At 38.5% G+C, this 20405-nt stretch overlaps 1 protein-coding gene across 9 annotated transcripts in view; it reads left to right on the top strand.

Moving 5' to 3' along the window:
* CFAP210 (cilia and flagella associated protein 210) overlaps positions 1-20405 on the top strand; it is a 56656-nt gene that overhangs the window by 437 nt on the left and 35814 nt on the right. For 6 of the 9 annotated variants that reach the window (XR_012421201.1, XR_012421202.1, XM_074009415.1 and 3 more), the window contains exons 2-4: positions 12806-13032; positions 19595-19768; positions 19864-20057. Coding sequence is in view for 6 of the 9 variants with exons in the window: in XM_074009415.1 (XP_073865516.1) it covers positions 12806-13032; positions 19595-19768; positions 19864-20057 (595 nt within the window). In the remaining 3 variants the exon portion in view is untranslated. Of the gene's footprint in view, positions 1-12805; positions 13033-19030; positions 19275-19594; positions 19769-19863; positions 20058-20405 lie in introns of those variants that run through there. The other 3 variants (XM_074009414.1, XM_074009417.1, XM_045367216.3) reach the window with 2 other exon arrangements.

Raw genomic sequence — 20405 nt, 5'->3', positions numbered from 1 at the left:
AACTGCGCAGTTGCAGCTCTGAGAATCTGGGCTTTGTTAAATTTCCGGCACGCTTAAAGTTTGTTATTCACTGATTGAATTGGAATATCTCTTGGAAATATAAGTCCCCTCTTTAGAGTCTTGGCTCTGCTGCAAACTTGCTGATTGGTCTTTACTAAAAGTCTCTGAAGGAAATTCTCCATTTCCTCCTCTCTAAAGTAAATATAAGGTATCTCTCTAAGTCAAATGCTTGCATAGAGTTTAAAAAAAAAAAATCGTGCGACATAAAGTATTGTAATTCAGATGACCTGTTATAACAATTTGATTTTGGAATAGAAATAGACTTCTAAAGAACTCTATCAATTCTAGCTACGACAGTTTCTTAAGTCTGTAAATTGGCAATTAATGTAGTCATGGTGACAACTAGAACTTTGGCAGTTTGAAGTATCTTCATGTCATTGCCCGAACTTCTGTAGCAATAGTGCCCCCTGCACCAGATGCAGAGTGAGAGCCAGTCATTCTTCACTAGTGGATATTTATGCAGTGGAGGTTTCATGAGGTTAGCAGCGGACTTTTGCCATGTAAAAGGAAAGAAACAGTATCAATATGGCAAGTATTGGAAAAGCACAATTACTCCCACATATTCACTTTCCTGCATATGCATTTCTGCACTACCTGGTTTAGATTTACCTAATAGTTGTTAAATAATGTTTTGTGTCAACTAGCTCACAAGCCTCCATCCGAGCCTCGCTGCTAAATTTTAATCTCCATTTTTAGGGGAAGGCTAAGTAGGAGAGGGTTTCAGAGATGTGTGCAACTATTTGTAAAACAAATACTTTATCAAGATTTAGTGGGGTGACATCAGCCAGAATAGTGAAATAGGATCTATGCCTGAAATCCTGTCCTCCATAAAATCAACAAGAACAGTGGCAAAAATAATCCGTATCGACTTTTTCAAAACACTGGAAATTAACCAAAGGCTTGCAACAATATGTGGAGTGTTTACTAAAGAAAAACAGCTGGATTTTTGTAACAACAGCGAGGTTTTTGGCATTTTAACTTGCCATAGTCCTATACTTTTCTCCTAGCCCCATGGCAGCCTAGATAACCACAGCAATCACAGTGAAAAATACTGACTTAACAACTTGTAGAGGGGACAAAACAGAATTTGACCCACTCCAAAGCCAGACAACTGTTATTCGACGTGTCTCATAGTTCTTTGGAGAATCTCACTCATGAGGCTTATTGTTATTTAGTCTGACTTCAGACTCACCAAGTATGTTTGTCAAATGATCAGTGGCAATTTTAAATATCACAGCTATCAGAGGCAGTGCTATAGTTTTAATGTGTCCTCTAAAAAGCATATGTGGGAACTTAATCCCCAATGTAAAAATGTTGGGAGGTAGGGACTAATGAGAGGTGATTAGGCCATGAGAGCAGAGTAAAGGGATTAATGCCATTATCTGGGGAGTGGGTTCATTATAAAAGTGGGAAAGTTGGCCCTCTTCTCTCTCTCTCTCTCTCAATCTGTGCGTGTGTGTCTGTTGCTCTCTCTTTGCCCTTTTGCCATGTAATGCCTTCCATCATGTTATGATGAGGCACGAAGGCCACTGCCAGATGCTGGCACCTTGATACTGGCTTTCTCAGCCTCCAGAACCATAAGCCAATAAATATCTATTCTTTATGAATTACCCAGCCTAAGGTATAAGGTATTCTGTTATAACAGCATGAAACAGGCAGGCAGTGATACAGTTGGGAGGCAAACAACACGCTGACCAAAAAACTTAAAAGGATCAGCTGGAAAGTGATATGTCCATAGGGGGTTTTGGAAAACTCCTGACATATTCCTGGGAATCTAGAAGGCCAAATGCATGCATAGAGCTACATACATGTCCAGGAAAGACCTGAAAATGCCTCTCACCTATGACTTACCTTGAGACTCTGTTTAAGAAAGAAGTAAAAGCTAAGATGGAGTTGTAAATTGCCTGCCCGAGCATTGAAGGCATGCCTTAATGCTCATAGACAGTCCCTTGGCAAAGACTGGGAGACTTGTCAGTTCCAGTCATCCAAAGATATATCTGTCTAGTTATTAGCTGACCACTAAGCAAACCAGAGACTCCAGTGACTCCAGTGGTCACATGTGACAAAGAATACAGACTACAGAATTGGTTCAGAGAAGTCATGAAACAACAACAGCAGGAATAAGAAACTTTGGGTGTATGTGGCGATCTGATTTCCAGAGTTGAAACATATATGTACAGTTTTTAATAAAAATTATGAAAGATGAAAATAAATAAAGTATGACCCAAACATAAGAAAAAGTTTCAGTAGAAAGTGTCTTTGAAATGGACTCCACCAAGTTGAAAGCATCCTCAATAATCATCTTTTGGCTCTGTGGAAGTTAGGCCATTTTGCCCTCAGGTGAGTGGGTGGAAGAGGGAAAGGGGCTGTGGAAGTGGCAGGGAGGATGTCTACAGAAACAGGGGTGGAGAAAGGTAGGAAATCAGAGACCCCCCTAACTGACCTAAAACTGTGCAGTTACAGTTGTTGTAAGCCCAGATGTTGGATTTACTAGATAAAAACTTTTGTAAATTTATAGCTATTGTAAATATATTTAAAGAACTCAAGCAAAAGTCTAAAGAACTATAGAAAAGTATTAAGAATGTTGTCTTACCAAATAGAGGATATCAATGAAGATTTTAAAAAATTATAAAAAGGAACTGAACAGAAATGTTGGAGTTGAAAAGCACAATAACTGAATTAAAAAATTCACTAGAGGGATCAATAGCAGATTTGAACTTGTGGAAGAAATAATCAGTGAACTTGAAGATAAGCCAATTGAGATTATTCAATCTCAGAATAGTGAGAAAGAAAAAAAGATAAAAGAATGAAGAAGCCGGGCGTGGTGGCTCATGCCTGTAATCCCAGCACTTTGAGAGGCTGAGACGGGCAGATCACGAGGTCAGGAGATCGAGACCATCCTGGCTAACACGGTGAAACCCCGTCTCTACTAAAAATACAAAAAAAAATTAGCCAGGCATGGTGGTGCGTGCCTGTAGTCCCAGCTACTCAGAGGCTGAGGCAGGAGAATGGCGTGAACCCAGGAGGCAGAGCTTGCAGTGAGCCGAGATGGTGCCACTGCACTCCAGCCTGGGCGACAAAGCGAGACTCCATCTCAAAACAAAACAAAACAAAACAAAACAAAAAGAGTGAAGAAAAACGAGCCGATCTTCAGGGAAGTGTAGGTCACCAGCAAATATGCTAACATAAATGTAACTTGAGTTCTGGAAGGAAAAGAGCAGGGAAAGGGGTAAAAACATTTGAAGAATTAATGGCTAAAAGCTTTCCAAATTTGATGAAAAGCATTACACATTCAAAAGGCTCAGTGATCCTCTAAGTATGGTCAACTCAACTCAAAGAGATCCACAGCTGTACACATCATGATCAAACTGTTGAAAGCTAAAGACAGAAAAAACCTTGAAAGCACAAGAGAGAAATGACATTACATAAAAGGAATCCTCAATAAGATTAACAACAAATTTCTTATAAGAAATTATGGAGTCCAGGGGCAGCAGGCTGATATATTCAAAGTACTGAAAGGAAAAGTCTTCAAGAATTCTTTTTTTTTTTTTTTTTTTTTGAGATAGAGTCTTGCTCTTGTCACCCAGGCTGGAGTGTAGTGGCATGATCTCAGCTCACTGCAACCTCTGCCTCCCAGGTTCAAGCGATTCTCCTGCCTCAGCCTCCTGAGTAGCTGGGATTACAGGCACCCACCACCATGCCTGGCTAATTTTTGTACTTTTAGTAGAGACGGGGTTTCACCATGTTGGCCAGGCGTGTCTCAAATTCCTGACCTCAGATGATCCCACCTTCAGTTATTAATTGAAAAAATTATCACAAAGAAAAACTGAGGACCAGATGGCTTCGTTGGTTAATTCTAAATGTTTAATGAAATATTAACATAAATCCTTCAAAATCTTTTTAAAAAATAAGGAAGGAGCACTTTCCAACTCATTCTATAAGGGCAATATTACCCTGATACCAACAGCAGACAAAGACATCACAAGAAAACTATAGATCATTATCTTTTATGAATAGAGATGCAAAAATCTTCAACATAGTTTTAGCACATCAGCTAGATGTGGCACACACCTCCCAGCTACTTGGGAGGCTGAGGTGGGAGGACCACTTGAGGCCAGGAATTTGAGGCTGTAATGTGCTATGGTCACACTTGTAAATAGCCACTGCACTCCAGCCTGGGCAATATAGCAAGACCCCATCTCAAAAAATAAGTTAATTAATTAAATAAAATACTAGCAAACCAAATCCAGCAACATATAAAAATTATTATATACCATGACCAAGTGGTATTTATCCCAGGAATGCAAGGTTGGCTTAAAAACAATTAATGTAGTACACTGTATAAATAGAATAAAGAACAAAACTACATGATTATCCTAATAGAAAAAACATTTGACAAATCCAACATTCCATTTATGATAAAAACAACAAACTAGGAATAGAAAGGAATTTTCTTAACCTGATAAAGGGGACCTATGAAAAGCCTATAGCTAACATCATAGTTAATGGTGATAGACTGAAAGCCTGATCAGGAAAAGACAAGTATGCCTGCTTTCATCACTTCTATTTAACATCATACTGAAAATTCTAGCCATGGCATTTAGGCAAGCAAAAGAGAAGGCCATCCAGATTGGAAAGGAAAAAATAAAACTTTCTATTTTCACAGATGACATGATATTCTATATTAAAAATCCTAAAGGATATTCTATACAATTATTAGATCTAATAAAGTTTAGTGGCATTGAAAGATGATCAATTTACAAAATTGTATTTCTTTACACTTGCAAAGAACAATCTGATAATAAATTTAAGAAAACAATTCCATTTACAATAGCACCAAAATACTTAGGAAAAGCTTTTCTAAGGAAAAATACTTAGGAATAAGCAAAAATTTATCTTTCAAAAAACTACAAAACATTATTGAAAAAAGTTAGATGTAAATAAATGGAAAGACATCTTGATATGGTTTGGATGTGTCCCTGCCCAAATCTCAACTTGAATTCCCAGGTGTTATGGGCACATGGAGATAATTGAATCATGGGGGCTGGCCTTTCCTGTGCTATTCTTGTGATAGTAATTAAGTCTTATGAGATCAATGGGTTTATCAGGGATTTCCACTTTTGCTTCTTCCTCATTTTCTCTTGCCGCCACCACGTAAGAAGTGTCTTTCACCTCCTGCCATGATTCCGAGGCCTCTCCAGCCATGTGGAACTGTAGGTCTAATTAAACCTCTTTTTTCTCAGTCTTCAGTATGTCTTTATCAGCAGGGTGAAAATGGATTAATATAGTAAATTGGTACCAGCAGAGTGGGGCATTGCTGGAAAGATAACTGAAAATGTGGAAGCGACTTTGGAACTGGGTAACAGGCAGAGATTGGAACAGTTTGAAGAGCTCAGAAGAAGACACGAAAATGTGGGAAAGTTTGGAACTTCCTAGAGACTTGTTGAATGACTTTGACCAAAATGCTGATAGCGATATGGACAGTGAAATCCAGGCTGAGGTGGTCTCAGATGGAGATAAGGAACTTTTTGGAAACTGGAGTAAAGGTGATTCTTACTATGTTTTAGCAAAAAGACTGGCGTCATTTTGCCCCTGCCCTAAAGATTTGTGGAACTTTGAGAAAGATGATATAGGGTATCTGACAGAAGAAATTTCTAAGCAGCAAAGCATTCAAGAGGTGAGTTGAGTACTGTTAAGGGCATTCAGTTTTAAAAGGGAAACAGAGCACAAAAATTCAGAAAATTTGTAGTCTGACTATGCAATAGAAAAGAAAAACCAATTTTCTGTGGAGAAATTCAAGCCAGCTGCAGAAATCTGCATAAGCATCAAGCAGCCTAATGTTAATCACCAAGACCATGGGGAAAATGTCTCCAGGCTATGTTGGAGACCTTCACAGCAGCCCCCCCTGTCACAGGCCTAGAGGTCCAGGAGGAGAAAGTGGTTTTATGGTCTGGGCCCAGGGTCCCTGTGCTGTGTGCAGCCTATAGACTTGGTGCCCTGTGTCCCTGCTGCTCCAGCCATGGCTGAAAGGGGCCAATGTAGAGCTCATGCTGTGGCTTCAGAGGGTGGAAGCCCCAAGCCTTGGCAGCTTCCACATGGTGTTGAGCCTGTGGGTGTGCAGAAGTCAAGAATTGAGGTTTGGGAACCTCCACCTAGATTTCAGAAGATATATGGAAATGCCTGGATGCCCAGGCAAAAGTTTGCTGCAGAGGCAGGGCCCTCATGGAGAACCTCTGCTAGGGCAGTGAAGAAGGGAATTGTGGGGTCGGAGCTCCCACATAGAGTCCCTACTGGGACATTATCTAGTGGAGCTGTGAGAAGAGGGCCACCATCCTCCAGACCCCAACATGGTAGATCCACTGACAGTTTGCACCATCCACCTGGAAAAGCCACAGACACTCAATGCCAGTTCATGAAAGCAGCCAGGAAGGAGGCTGTACCCTGCAAAGCCACAGGGGCAGAGCTACCAAAGACCATGGGAACCCACTTTTGCATCAGTGTGACCTGAATGTGAGACCTAGAGTCAAAGGAGATCATTTTGGAGCTTTAAAATTGTATTGCCCTGCTGGATTTTGGACTTGCATGGGTCCTGTAGCCCCTTTGTTTTGGCCAGTGTCTCCCATTTGGAATGGCTGTATTTGCCTAATACCTGTACCCCCATTGTATCTAGGAAGTAACTAGCTTGCTTTTGATTTTACAGGCTCATAGGCAGAAGGGACTTGCCTTGTCTCAGATGAGACTTTGGACTATGGACTTTTGGGTTAATGCTGAAATGAGTTAAGACTTTGGGGGACTGTTGTGAAGGCATGATTGGTTTTGAAATGTGAGGATATGAGATTTAGAGGGGCCAGGGGCAGAATGATATGGTTTGGCTGTGTCCCCACCCAAATCTCAACTTGAATTGTATCTCCCAGAATTCCTACATGTTGTGGGAGGGACCCAGGGAGAGGTAATTGAATCACGGGGACTGGTCTTTACCATGCCGTTCTTATAATAGTGAATACATCTCATGAGATCTGATGGGATTATCAGGGGTTTCCACTTTTGCTTCTTCCTCATTTTCTCTTGCTGCCACCATGTAAGAAGTGCCTTTTGCCTCTCACCATGATTCTGAGGCCTCCCCAGCCATGTGGAACTGTAAGTCCAACTAAACCTTTTTTTCTCCCTAGTCTTGGGTATGTCTTTATCAGCAGCATGAAAATAGACTAATACACATCTCATGTTAATGGACTGGGAGATTTAGTATTGTTAATATGGTTTGAATATTTGTCCCCTTCAAAACTCATGTTGCAAATTAATTCCCAAAATGGTAGTATTGAGAGGTGGAGCCTTTAAGAAGTGATTGGGTCATGAGGGATCTGCCCTCATGAATGGAGTAGAAACGGGGTCTTGCTGTGAATGGATTAATGGCTTATGCTGGAAGTGGGACTCTTGGCTTCATAAGAAGAGGAAGAGAGATCTCAGCTAGCATCCTCAGCCCCCTTGCCATATGATGCCCTGCACTACTTCCAGACTCTGCAGAGAGACTTCACCAGCAAGAAAGCCCTCAACAAATGCAGCCCCTCAACCTTGCGCTTCTCAGCCTCTATAATTGTAAGAAATAAAATCATTTGCTTTACAAATTATCTAGTTTCAGATATTCTGATATAGCAACAGAAAATGGACTAAGACAGATGGCAACATCATGTCTTTTTTGGCAACAACAACAACAAAAAAGAAATAATGAAATAAACCCATACATCTATACTGAATGGGTTTTGACAAGAATGTTAATGCAATGGGGAAAGAGTAGAATTTTTAACAAATGGTGCCGGGATAAGTGGGTATCTATATACAAAATAATGAATTTCGACTCCCAAATTAATATACACCTCACACTACATACAAATATTAGTTTGAAATGAAATATATAACTAAATATAAAAGCTAGAACTATAAAACTATTAGAAGAAAACTTATATATACATCTTTATTACCTTGGATTAGGCAACAATTTCTTAGATGTGACACCAAAAGCACAATCAACCCAAGAAAAATAGATTTGGCCTTCATCAAAATTAAAAACTTCAGTATGAATACATCAAAGAACACTATCTTTTTTTTTTTTTTTTTTTTTTTGAGACGGAGTCTCGCTCTGTCACCCAGGCTGGAGTGCAGTGGCCGGATCTCAGCTCACTGCAAGCTCCGCCTCCCGGATTTACGCCATTCTCCTGCCTCAGCCTCCCGAGTAGCTGGGACTACAGGCGCCCGCCACCTCGCCCGGCTAGTTTTTTTGTATTTTTTTTTAGTAGAGATGGGGTTTCACCGTGTTAACCAGGATGGTCTCGATCTCCTGACCTCGTGATCCGCCCATCTCGGCCTCCCAAAGTGCTGGGATTACAGGCTTGAGCCACCGCGCCCGGCCAAAGAACACTATCAAAAAGTGCAAATACATCCACCAAATGGGAGAAGATATTTGCAAATTATATATATGCTAAGAATCTATAATCCAGATTATAAAGAATTCTTACAACTCAACAATAAAAAGCCCATTTTTAAAAAGGGACAAATGATTTGAACTTATATTTCTCCAAACAAGATGTACAAACAGCCAATAAGCACATTAAATGATGCTCAACTTCATTACCCATTATAGAAATACAAATCAACACCACAGTGAGAAACTACTTCCCACCCACTAGGATGAATGAAAAAAATAAAGGGACAGTATTTTGGGAAGGATGCAGAGAAATTGAAACCTTCATATGTTGTTAGTGGAAATGTAAAATAGCATAGTGACTTTGAAAAACAATCTGGCACTTTCTCAAAATGTTAAATATGGAGGTATAATTCTGTTCCTAAGCATAACCAAAGATAATGAAAAACATATATCCACACAAAAACATGTGAATGTTCGTAACAGAATTATTCATAGTAGTCAAAAGGTGGAAACACCCCTAATGTCCATCAACTGATAATGGATAAACAAAATGTGCTACATCTATAGAATGGAATATTACTCACCATAAAAAGGAATTAGGGCCAGGCGTGGTGGCTCACACCTGTAATCCCAGCACTTTGGGAGGCCAAGGCAGGTGGATCACTTGATGCCATGAGTTTGAGACCAGCCTGGCCAACACGGTGAAACCCCATGTCTACTAAAAATACAAAAAAATTTAGTTGGGTGTGGTGGTGCACGACCATAGTCCCAGCTACCTGGGAGGCTTGGCAGGAGAATTGCTTGAGCCTGGGAGATGGAGGTTGCAGTGAGCCGAGATTGTGCCACCGCACTCCAATCTGGGCAATGGAGACAGACTCATCTCTACAACAACAACAACAACAAAAAGGAATCAAGTATGGATACATTCTACAATGTGAATGAAACTTGAAAACATTTGAGTAAAAGAGGCCAGATATAAAAGGCCACATATTGTATGATTCCATGCACATGAAATGTCTCGAATAGGCAAATTCATAGAGCCAGAAAGTAGATTAGTGGTTGCCAGGACCTATGAGGAGGAGAGGACTGCTAATGCATAGAGTGTCCTTCTGGAGTGATGAAAATGTTCTGAATTAGATATTAGTGATAGTTGCCCAGCTTTGAGAATAGAATAAAAACCATCGAATGCTACTGTTTGCAGTGGTGGATTTTTATGTGTATTATAACTCAATAAAAAGATGATCTAATCCATGGAAAATGTGTCAATATGGCAGGCAGGTGGACTGATTTTAGACACTTTTAGGTAACTTGCCACTGCTTTTGTCCCCTCTCTCCTGCTTGCGAGTCTGCCTATTTATATTCTCTCTCTGTCCATCTGTCTCTGTCTTTCATGTCCCTTCATTCAACTGTGGTCTGCCCTTCTTCGACTTCTCTAACAGCCTCTACTGACATTGTATGAGAGCTACTGTGGGGTAGAAATCTTGGAAGTAAGATTGCCCTCTAAGAACTAAATTTTACATCAACCAGTGGATTAAAGTGGGGATATATGAAACCATCTATAGCTCTGATCTCAACCAGGGCTCTCCTGATCTTCAAAGATATGGGGAACTTGCCCCAACTTCAGTGGCCTGAGATAGTAAAAAGCCTTTCCCAAGCTTTCTGTGGGCTTTCTTTTTTCTCTATTCCTGCATTTGTGGTGGTTCTCTTTGTTTGTTCCTGTATCAGAGTCCATCAAAAGATATACTTGAATAAAATATCCTGTGAACACAGTTATTCTACTAAAGATTTGAGATGTCAAAGAGGAAGGATCACACTTTGCACTGCATAGCTTTCTGACATCCTGCTCTCCTGTCACCACTGCCAAGGCCCACTTACCACTGTATACTTTGTGGGGAGCAGCTCCTGCCAGAATGGACCATGTACTATATTGACCCTCTTTAGAATTTTAGTGAATTAAATTTAGAATGACTCTTGGGTCAGACAAAGATATTAACATGCCTAGCAATTTGTTAATCAAAAGGCAGATGGTTTAACTTAGAGGCCATTGTTTGGTTAGCTTCTGGTTGCAAGTAACACAAGCCAAATTGAGCTGGTTTAGGCAAAATAAAGGACATTTGTTACAAGGCTGTAAAAATGTATTGGTCATGACTCTTAAGTAGAACAGTGTTCTGAATCAAGTTACACCGCAATCCCCAGATATGGGAGACACAATATTCTCCTTTTTATTGTAACTACTGTGAATTAGATTAGTCATTTGCAACTAAAGAATCATGATGATACTCTTTGCAACTAAAGATAGTATTATTTGCAACTAAAGAGTCATGATAAAGTCAGCTTTGTTTGGTTTTATTCTGCATGCAGAGGTTTGGTATGTGGTAGGCAAGATAGTGCCGGTGGTTGTAAACTCACAACCACAGAGGTAGTCACCAAGTTCTCACCCCTACCTGCCTTAATTTAAACCCCAAGAAGACTTTAATTGGTCCTAACGGCTTTTCTTTCAGTATCTTTCTCTTTCTGGAACTATGTGATTTTCTTGCTTCTGCCTTTCTCTCTACTTGTTTCATTCTTCTCATACTAATAGTAAAAATAATAATAGCTAATATTTGTTGAGAACATATTATGTACCAGATGCTAGTCTTAAATTCTTTACATCCAGTAGAGACTGTTAATGACCCCATTTTGCAATTAAGGAAACAGATTCAGAAGGGTTAAATAATTTTATCTGGATTCATATAGTTAACATACGGTGTGTTCAGAAAAAGTTCAGGTAGTCTGACTCCAGAATCCACACTCTTACCCACTCTGCTATCCTACCTTTGTTATGCCTATGGCCACCCATCATTGTTCAAATGCCTATCCTATTTTGGTGAATTTCCTTCCTTTGATGCCCTACCTCCTTAAGATAGAAGACAAAATTCACTTTTTGAGCTACGATACAATTAGAGGGCAAGCATGGGACAAAGACTCATCCAATCAATTTTATATATGCCAGATTTATATTCTGAAGAGAGTAATATAAGGAATCAAACAGCATGTTGAAACAGTTTGTGTGTGTGTGTGTGTGTGTGTAGAAAATGGCAACAAAAGTGTACCAATTTCAGAGGCAACAGTGGTGAAGATTCAAGTATTCCAGTATATGGTTTCCAGTGGGGCAAGTTGTAAATGGGGCAAGTCGAGATGCCTACACAAAGCCAGTTGCCATGGGCCCTCACTGGAATCCCATGTTGTGGTTTGTATGATGTTTTGTATATACAGCTTATAAGGATGACTATGGCTCTCTAGTAGATTGAGTCCATTACTTAATGCCCCTTAATTAATTCCTTTTCTTTTCTGCCTAAACTAGTTAGAGTAAGTTTGGCTGTTAATAATTAAGAAACTTGATTGATTAAAAGGGTAGGACCATTTTTCCAAGGAGATCTATTATGAGTTCCACTGTGTCATTTAAGATGCTTTGAATTCATATAATGGAACACCCAACTCAATCATCTTCAAAAATAAGGACCTTTTCTTCACTTTATAACAGGAATGCCAGGCTTCAGGTTGAGTTGATTAGCAGAATAATGAGATTATCATTGCCTCAGATTCTCCTGTTGTTTCTTCTTTGCAGTAACAGCTTCTTTGCAGTAATAGCTTCATTCAAGGCTGGTTTCTCTTGTGGTTGTAGCTAGTTATCTGTCTGTCTTTCTTCCTTATTCATACTTAGCTTGAGAGTCTTTTGGATGTCTCTCCCAGAAGAACAAGGAAGAACTTTTCTAAAAGTTGCAAGTAAACCTTTTGTCCTGTTTCTTTGCTTTTTAGAAGAAATAGTGATTGACAATGGAGATACAAGTGTTCTTAAACCAATTCGGCCCACCCTGGAACTATAGTGAGTTCTCCAAATTATGTTGCTGCTGCTCAGTGGGAAGAGGTTGAATAGAGTTAGTCATAATGCCTACAACCCCAAAAGATGAACACCCACAAAGTTATCCATTTATAAACTGCCACTTTGTTAACTTTGAAAAATGCTTTTATAACAAGCTGTTGGGATAGGTATTACTAGGAGATCTCTATTTTAAAGATGAGGGTACTGAGATTCCAAAAAGTTAAATGACTTGCCCAAGTTTACACAGTAAGGAAGTGATTAAAGTAGTCAAATATATGCCTTCTGATTTCAAGGCCTTGTATTTTTTTTTTTTCGCTTAATCATAGCTGTTCTTGGGATAACAAGAGTAAATTAAGTATTTGAAATAATTTCCAGTTATCATGCCACTATTAGAACTTCTGAGACAAATATCACTTAAACTGTTCCTGTAAGTCTTTAATAATCATTTTTTTACAATTTATTAGAAATAAGAAACTCTGAAGAAGATCAAGCTCTCTATCCACCTCTTCTGCCTAGCAAAGTAGATCTCCAGCAGGTCACCATAATTCCACACAATGAGTGGAAAAGGATTCAAGATAGCCTTGACAGGTTGACAAGAGAAGCAGCATGCCTCCGTGCAGAAAGAAAGGCAAAGAAAGAAATGCATTTGCGATCTCAAGAGGTGGTAAAACACTGGACTAATACATATGCAGTAAGTATTAACCACCGAGGAGTACACATGCACTGAAGACTTACTCTTGTTTCTTAGTACTCTTATGCTTCTTTTTATAATTTTTTTTACATGTAAAATTTCATTAAAATGCATCGAAACACACTTTCAACAGTGTTATTTAGGTATAAGTGATATACAATGAATTGGACATATTTGAAATGTACAATCCTATAATTTTGACATATGTATAAACCCCCAAAACCATCATTACTATTAGGATAATGAACATGTCCTTCACCTCAAAATTTCCTCATGACCTGTTTTATTCCCTCTCCTTCCTCCCTGCTCCTCTTCTGGATCCTTAAGTAACCACTGATCTGCTTCCTATTACAGATTTCATTCAACACAGTTACTTCGAGATTCATTCATGTTGTGGGTATCAATTGTTAATTTTTATTGCTGAATAGTATTCCATTGTATGGATATACCACAGTTTGTTTATTTGGTTAGTTTTTGATGGTTGACATCAATGAAATGTTGACATTTGAGCTGTTTCTTTACCTTTTTGGCTATTACAAACAAAGCTACTATGAACATTCGTGTATAAGTCTAGGTATGGACATATACTTCCATTTCTCTTAGTAAATATCTTCATGTAGAATAGCTGTTTTTTATGATAAGTGTATATTTAACTTTGTAAGAAAATTCCAAACTGTTATCCAAAGTAGTTGTAATTTTGCATTCCCAATAGTAATCTTTGAGAGTTCTATTTCCTCTCCATTCTCAACAACACTTGGTATAGTTGGTCTTTTTAATTATAAACATTTTAATAGGTGTGAAATATCTCATTATAGTTTTAATTTGAATTTCTCTAAGTAAAAATGATGTTGAATGTCTCTTCCTGAACTTATTTTCTACCAGTATATCTTCTTTAGTGATGTATCCATTCAAATATTTTTCCCATTTAAAAATTAGTTTTATTATTGAGCTTAGATAATTTTAAAACTATATTCCAAATACAAATTCATGATTAGGTATTTGACTTGAAAATACTTTCTCCCACTCTATATCTTGACTTTTCATTTCCTTACTGTGTCTTTTGAAAAGCAAAAGTTTTTACTTTTAGTGAAGTATGGTTTATCAATTTTTCTTGTATATATCATTATTTTAGTGGCTTATCCAAGAAATATTTACCTAATCTAATATCACAAAGATTTTCTCCTATGTTTTCTTTTAGAAGTTTAAAAATTTTAGATTTCACCAAATACTTCATGTTCTCACTTATAAGTGGGAGGTAAATATTGAGTACACATGGACACAAAGAAGAGAACAGTAGACACTGGCACCTTTTTTGTTTTGTTTTGTTTTGAGATGGAGTCTTGCTCTGTTGCCCAGGCTGGAGTGCAGTGGCGTGATCTTTGCTCACTGCAAGCTCCGCCTCCCAGGTTCACGCCATTCTCCTGCCTCAGCCTCCCGAGTATGTGGGACTTCAGGTACCTGCCACAACACCCTGTTAATTTTTTGTGTTTTTTTTTTAGTAGAGATAGGTTTTCACCATGTTAGCCAGGATGGTCTTGATCTTCTGACCTCATGATCAGGATTGACCTTCCAAAGTGCTGGGATTACATGCGTGAGCCACTGCACCCAGTCGACACTGGCACCTGCTTAAGGATGGAGGAGGGTGGGAGGAAGATGACGATTGGATATTATGCTGATTACCTAGGTGACAAAATTATCTGCACACCAAATCCTCATGACATGCAATTTACCTATGTAACAAAACTGCACATGTAACCCTTGAACCTAAAATAAAAGTCGGAAAGAAATATATATTTTTTGGTTTCCTGTATAGGTCTATGAACCATTTTAAATATATGTTTATATGCAGTGAGATATTGATTTTTTTTTGTTTTTGTGTATGAAGATCCAATTGTTCTTGCATAATTTATTGAAAATACTATTCTTTATCCACTACATTGCCTTTGCACTTTTCTTGAAAATCCACTTGCGTATATATATTCAGGCGACATTTCTGCACTATCTATTCTGTTTTATTGCTCTATTTATCTGTGTTTACTCCAATAATACACTGTCTTGATAACTGCAGATTTAATAACAGGTCTTGAAATCAGTTCCTTTTCAAAGCTGTTTTGGCTATTCTAGGTCCTTTGTACATCGTTATGATTTTTTTAATTTTAATTTTTTATTTTAAAAAAATTTTTTTGGGCCGGGCGCGGTGGCTCAAGCCTGTAATCCCAGCACTTTGGGAGGCCGAGACGGGCGAATCATTAGGTCAGGAGATCGAGACCATCCTGGTTAACACGGTGAAACCTCGTCTCTACTAAAAATACAAAAAACTAGCCGGGCGAGGTGGCGGGCGCCTGTAGTCCCAGCTACTCGGGAGACTGAGGCAGGAGAATGGCGTAAACCTGGGAGGCGGAGCTTGCAGTGAGCTGAGATCCGGCCACTGTACTCCAACCTGGGCGGCAGAGTGAGACTCCGTCTCAAAAAAAAAAAAAAAAAAAATTTTTTTTGAAACGGAGTCTCACTCTGTCACCTAGTCTGGAGTGCAGTGGCACGATCTTGGCTCACTGCAACCTCCACCTCCTGGATTCAAGCAATTCTCCTGCCTCAGTGTCCTGAGTAGCTGGGACTACAGGCCCGCACCATCATGCCCGACTAATTTTTGTATTTTTAATAGAGACGGGGTTTCACCATGTTGGCCGGGATGGTCTCGAACTCCTGACCTCAAGTGATCTGCCAGCCTCAGCCTCCCCAAGTGCCTGGCTGTTATGAATTTTAGAATCTGCTTGTCAATTCATGTAAAAAAGCCAGCTGGAATTTTGATTGGGATAGTGTTGAATCTCTAGATCAATTTGGAGATAATTATATTTTGACAATATTGAATCTTCTGAACCATGAACATACTCTATTTGTTTAAGGCTTAATTTCTTTTTTCTTTTCTTTTTTTTTTTTGAGATGGAGTTTTGCTCTTGTTGCCCACGCTGCAGTGTAATGGCGAGGTCTCTGCTCACTGCAACCTCCGCCTCCGGGGTTCAAGCAATTCTCCTGGCTCAGCCTCCTGAGTAGCTGAGATTACAGGCATGTGCCACAATGCCTATCTAATTTTGTATTTTTAGTAAAGACGGGGTTTCTTCATGTTGGTCAGGCTGGTCTCGAACTCCCAACCTCAGGTGATCCACCAACCTCGGTCTCCCAAAGTACTGGGATTACAGGCGTGAGCCACCGCGCCCAGCCTAAGTCTTAGTTTCTGTCAGCAGTGTTTTATAGTGTTCAGTATATAGGTTTTATACATCTTTTGTTGGATTTATCCCTAAATATTTTGTATTTTTAATATTATGGTAAATGGTGTTTTTAAAAGTTTCAATCTGCTGTTGTTAGCTTTAGAAATACAGTAAATGTTTCCTGTATTGATCTGGTATCCTGCAACATGGCTAATCTCACTTATTAGTTCTAGTCCCTTCTTGGTAGATTCCATCAGATTTCCTACATAGACAATCATGGCGTCAGAGAATAAAGACAGTTTTAATTCTTTTTTTTTCCCAATCTGAATGCCTATTTCTTTTTCTTGACTTACCGCACTGGCTAGAAGCTCCAATATAATATTGAATAAATGTAGTGAAGGTAGATATTCTTATTCCTGACTTTGGGGGAAAAGTACTCGTTCTTTCACCTTTAACTGTGATGCTAAGTGTATGGTTTTTGTAGATGTCCCTAATCAAGTTGAAGTTGCCTTCCGTATCGAAATTGTTGAGTGTTTTGGTTCTTTTAAAATCAGAAATGGATGTTAGACTTTTTAAAGTACTTTTTTGATGTCTATTGAGATTATCATGAGGTTCTTATTTTCTAGTCTGTTAAAATTGTGAATTACATTGATTGATTTTTAAATATTCAACCAAGCTTTCATTACTAGGATAAAACCCCATTGCTCATAATGTATTATCCTTTTGATGGATTTAATTTGCTAAAATGTTATTAATTTTTGTATCTGTGTTCATGAGGGATATTGGTCCATAATTTTCTCGAAATATCTTTATCTAGTTTGATTATCAGAGTCGTACTGTTTACTGTTATGACGCAGGATTGCACAGAAAGCCAGAGTACTGGAAACTGTGAAGAACCAAGGCAGCTTCTCATCATTTGCCTCTGATTTGTCTATCTGCCTGCCTCTTCCTCTCTCTGGAACTGCATAGTGCTTTTGCTGTGCCCTGCCCCGTGCATCTGCTAGCCTCCCTCTACCTGAGGGTTACAGTAGCCCAGTTTAGTTCCATATGCATGAATGGGAAACTTCTTTGAAATGGGGAGGTGTCGGCCGGGCGCGGTGGCTCAAGCCTGTAATCCCAGCACTTTGGGAGGCTGAGACGGGCGGATCACAAGGTCAGGAGATCGAGACCATCCTGGCTAACCCGGTGAAACCCCGTCTCTACTAAAAAATACAAAAAACTAGCCGGGCGAGGTGGCGGGCGCCTGTAGTCCCAGCTACTCGGGAGGCTGAGGCAGGAGAATGGCGTGAACCTGAAAGGCGGAGCTTGCAGTGAGCTGAGATCCGGCTACTGCACTCCAGTTTGGGCGACAGAGCGAGACTCCATCTCAAAAAAAAAAAAAAAAAAAAGAAATGGGGAGGTGTCCCCTGACTCCTTTTATTATCTTGCCTGGGGAGAAATGCTGGGAAAAGGTAATCCCTTCCTCCACCCTACTTTCCTCCATTGTTTGAGGCACTGAGAGGCAGGGTTATGTTTGTTTTATGATAGAATTATTAAAACTACAGATAGGCATAAACTCAGTCTAGAGAGTTCTCACTGATTTTTTCTTTTTAACATTGCATGTTTCCTTACTTTGTTGCAGTATACATTATTTATCTTTGGGAAAGGACATAGAAAACTTATAGTACCTTGCTTTAGAAATGATGGTCATAATTTATTAATTCTCTTTTTTTTTTTCTCAAAAAGGGAAGAATTATCTGATGACTAATATATGTAACATACGACATTCTGAAAAAGGCAAAACTATAGGGAAAGAAAACAGATCAGTGGTTGCAAAGGCCTACAGGTAGAGGGAGTGGTTGACTATAATGAGACATGATGGGATTCTTTGGGAGGATGGAACTATTTGTAAGTGACTGTATGCATTTGTAAACTCTACACTAAAAGGGCACATGTAAATTATAATATAGAAAACCTGATTTGAAAAAGGTCCCTGGTACATAAAGGGATAGGGGATGGGGATATATCCTTTTTTTTTTTTTTTAATACAGAAGTAGCACATATACTGCTTTAACTCTCCATGGGTATTAAAGATGAATAATAAATGATGATTCATCTTACCAGTAGCAAGACTGTCTTGCTACTAAACCCGTAGTAGTAAAAACTATGATATAGACACAGAGGTTGACAAAATAATAGGTCAGAAGAGAGAACTTAGAAACAAACCCACGTTATATATAGGAACTTGACATATGACAAAAATATCATTGCAAATAGGAAAGGAAAGGAAAGATGGGAATTCAACAACTGATACTGGGATAATTGGCATATGAAAGAGATTAAATTACATCTTATTAGTACAGAATACAGAAAAATGGATTTCAGCCAGACTAAATACCTAAATTTAAAAGGCAAAACACTAAAACTTTTAACATAAATAATAGAATATCTTCAGGATATCAAAGTAAATAAAGTTTTCTTAAGACATAGGAAATAGAACCAATAAGGAAAAGGAAGACCTCATATGACATGAGGAATGGAGGCCTCAGAGTTATAGAAGAACATATAAAATATACAACTATTGGTTTTTTAAAGGAGCAAAAGTAGTAAGATATATATTTATTGTGTAACTGTAGAGAGGAACGTTGGAAGTAAACAAAAGAAACTAATAGCAGTTATCTTAGAATGAGAGGAGATTGCAGATGGGTTGGAAGGTGATATAGTTTGGATGTGTGTCCCCATTCAGATATCATATTGAAATGTAATTCCCAATGTTGGAGGTGGGGCCTGGTGGGAGGTGATTGGATCATGGGGGCAGATTTCTCATGAATGGTTTAGCACCATCCCCATTGGTACTATCCTCGAAATAGTGACTGTGTTCTCGTGAGATCTGGTTGTTTAAAAGTGTGTAGCACCTCCTTCCTCCACTCTCGTTTCTCCTCCGGCCATGACATGCCTGTTCCCCATTTGCCTTCCACCACGATTGTAAGTTTCCTGAGGCCTCTCCAGAAGCTGAGCAGATGCCAACATCATCCTTCCTGTACAGCCTACAGAACTGTGAGCTAATTAAATCTCTTTTCTTTATAAGTTACCCAGTCTCTGGTATTTCTTTATAGAAATGTGAGAACAGATTAATACAAAAGGAGAAGTTCATATGCCTCTATAATATTTTGGGATTTTGAACCATGTAATGTGTTATCTACCTAAAAGAGTCAGTCTAAAAAATAAGCTCATAAATGTAGCCTCATATTTTATTTATTAATAAAATATTATAAATACAATAAAAACAATAAAAGCTCAAATTATAATATTATGTTAAATTGTAGTAAAATTAAATTGAAAAATGAAAACAAAAGATTGTGTTTGTCTTTTTACAGGGGATGAAAGAACAGAAACTTGAAGCCAAAAAAAAGCGTGATGAAGAAATAGAGGCAGAAAGACAAATTCTTGATCTGGAAGAAGAAATACATAAACAAGGAAAAAGAAAAAAGGCCATCGAAAATGCAAAGCAATATCAATTTTACCAGACAGAAAGAGTGAAAAACTTTCATGTACTACTTGGGTTTTCTTGTATTTTTATATATTTAACATATCTATACATAATTAGGCATCATTTTCTTAAAGTACTTTAATTTTTCTTTTGTAGTCAGGACTTCTTCTTAGTAGAGTTATGAAAGAACGTGATGCCCAGATTGAATTCCGAAAGAGTAAGATAAAATCAGATAAAAAATGGGAGGAACAATTGAAACTCAACATTGAAAAAGCTTTTAAAGAAGAGCAAGAAAAAGCAGAAAAACGACACAGAGAAAGGGTGGCTCTTGCCAAAGATCATCTAAAACAGTATGTATACATAAAATACCTTTTTGTACCTTTCTCTTTTTTTTCATAATGGATGTAGCTTTTTTCTGATTATAAAAGTAATACATGCTAAAATAATTAGTCAGTAGAAAAAGTACAAAAAGGAGGTTAAAAATCACTATCACTTTCTTACCCAGAGATTGTATATTGGTTATTATTGTCATAATAATGCAACATAATACACAACCATGCAATCTAGTGGCATACAAAAAAAAAACATGTTTACTTCTCATGCATCTGGGGGTTGGCTGATCTAGGCTGGAATCAGGTAAGCAGCTTTTCTTCAAGCTGTAGGACTGGCTGGGTTTGTTTATTGTTGTGGAGAGGATT

Source organism: Macaca fascicularis, chromosome 12 (genome assembly GCF_037993035.2).
Source record: "Macaca fascicularis isolate 582-1 chromosome 12, T2T-MFA8v1.1".
NCBI lineage: Eukaryota > Metazoa > Chordata > Mammalia > Primates > Cercopithecidae > Macaca > Macaca fascicularis.
This window is presented reverse-complemented; position numbering and strand designations above follow the sequence as displayed.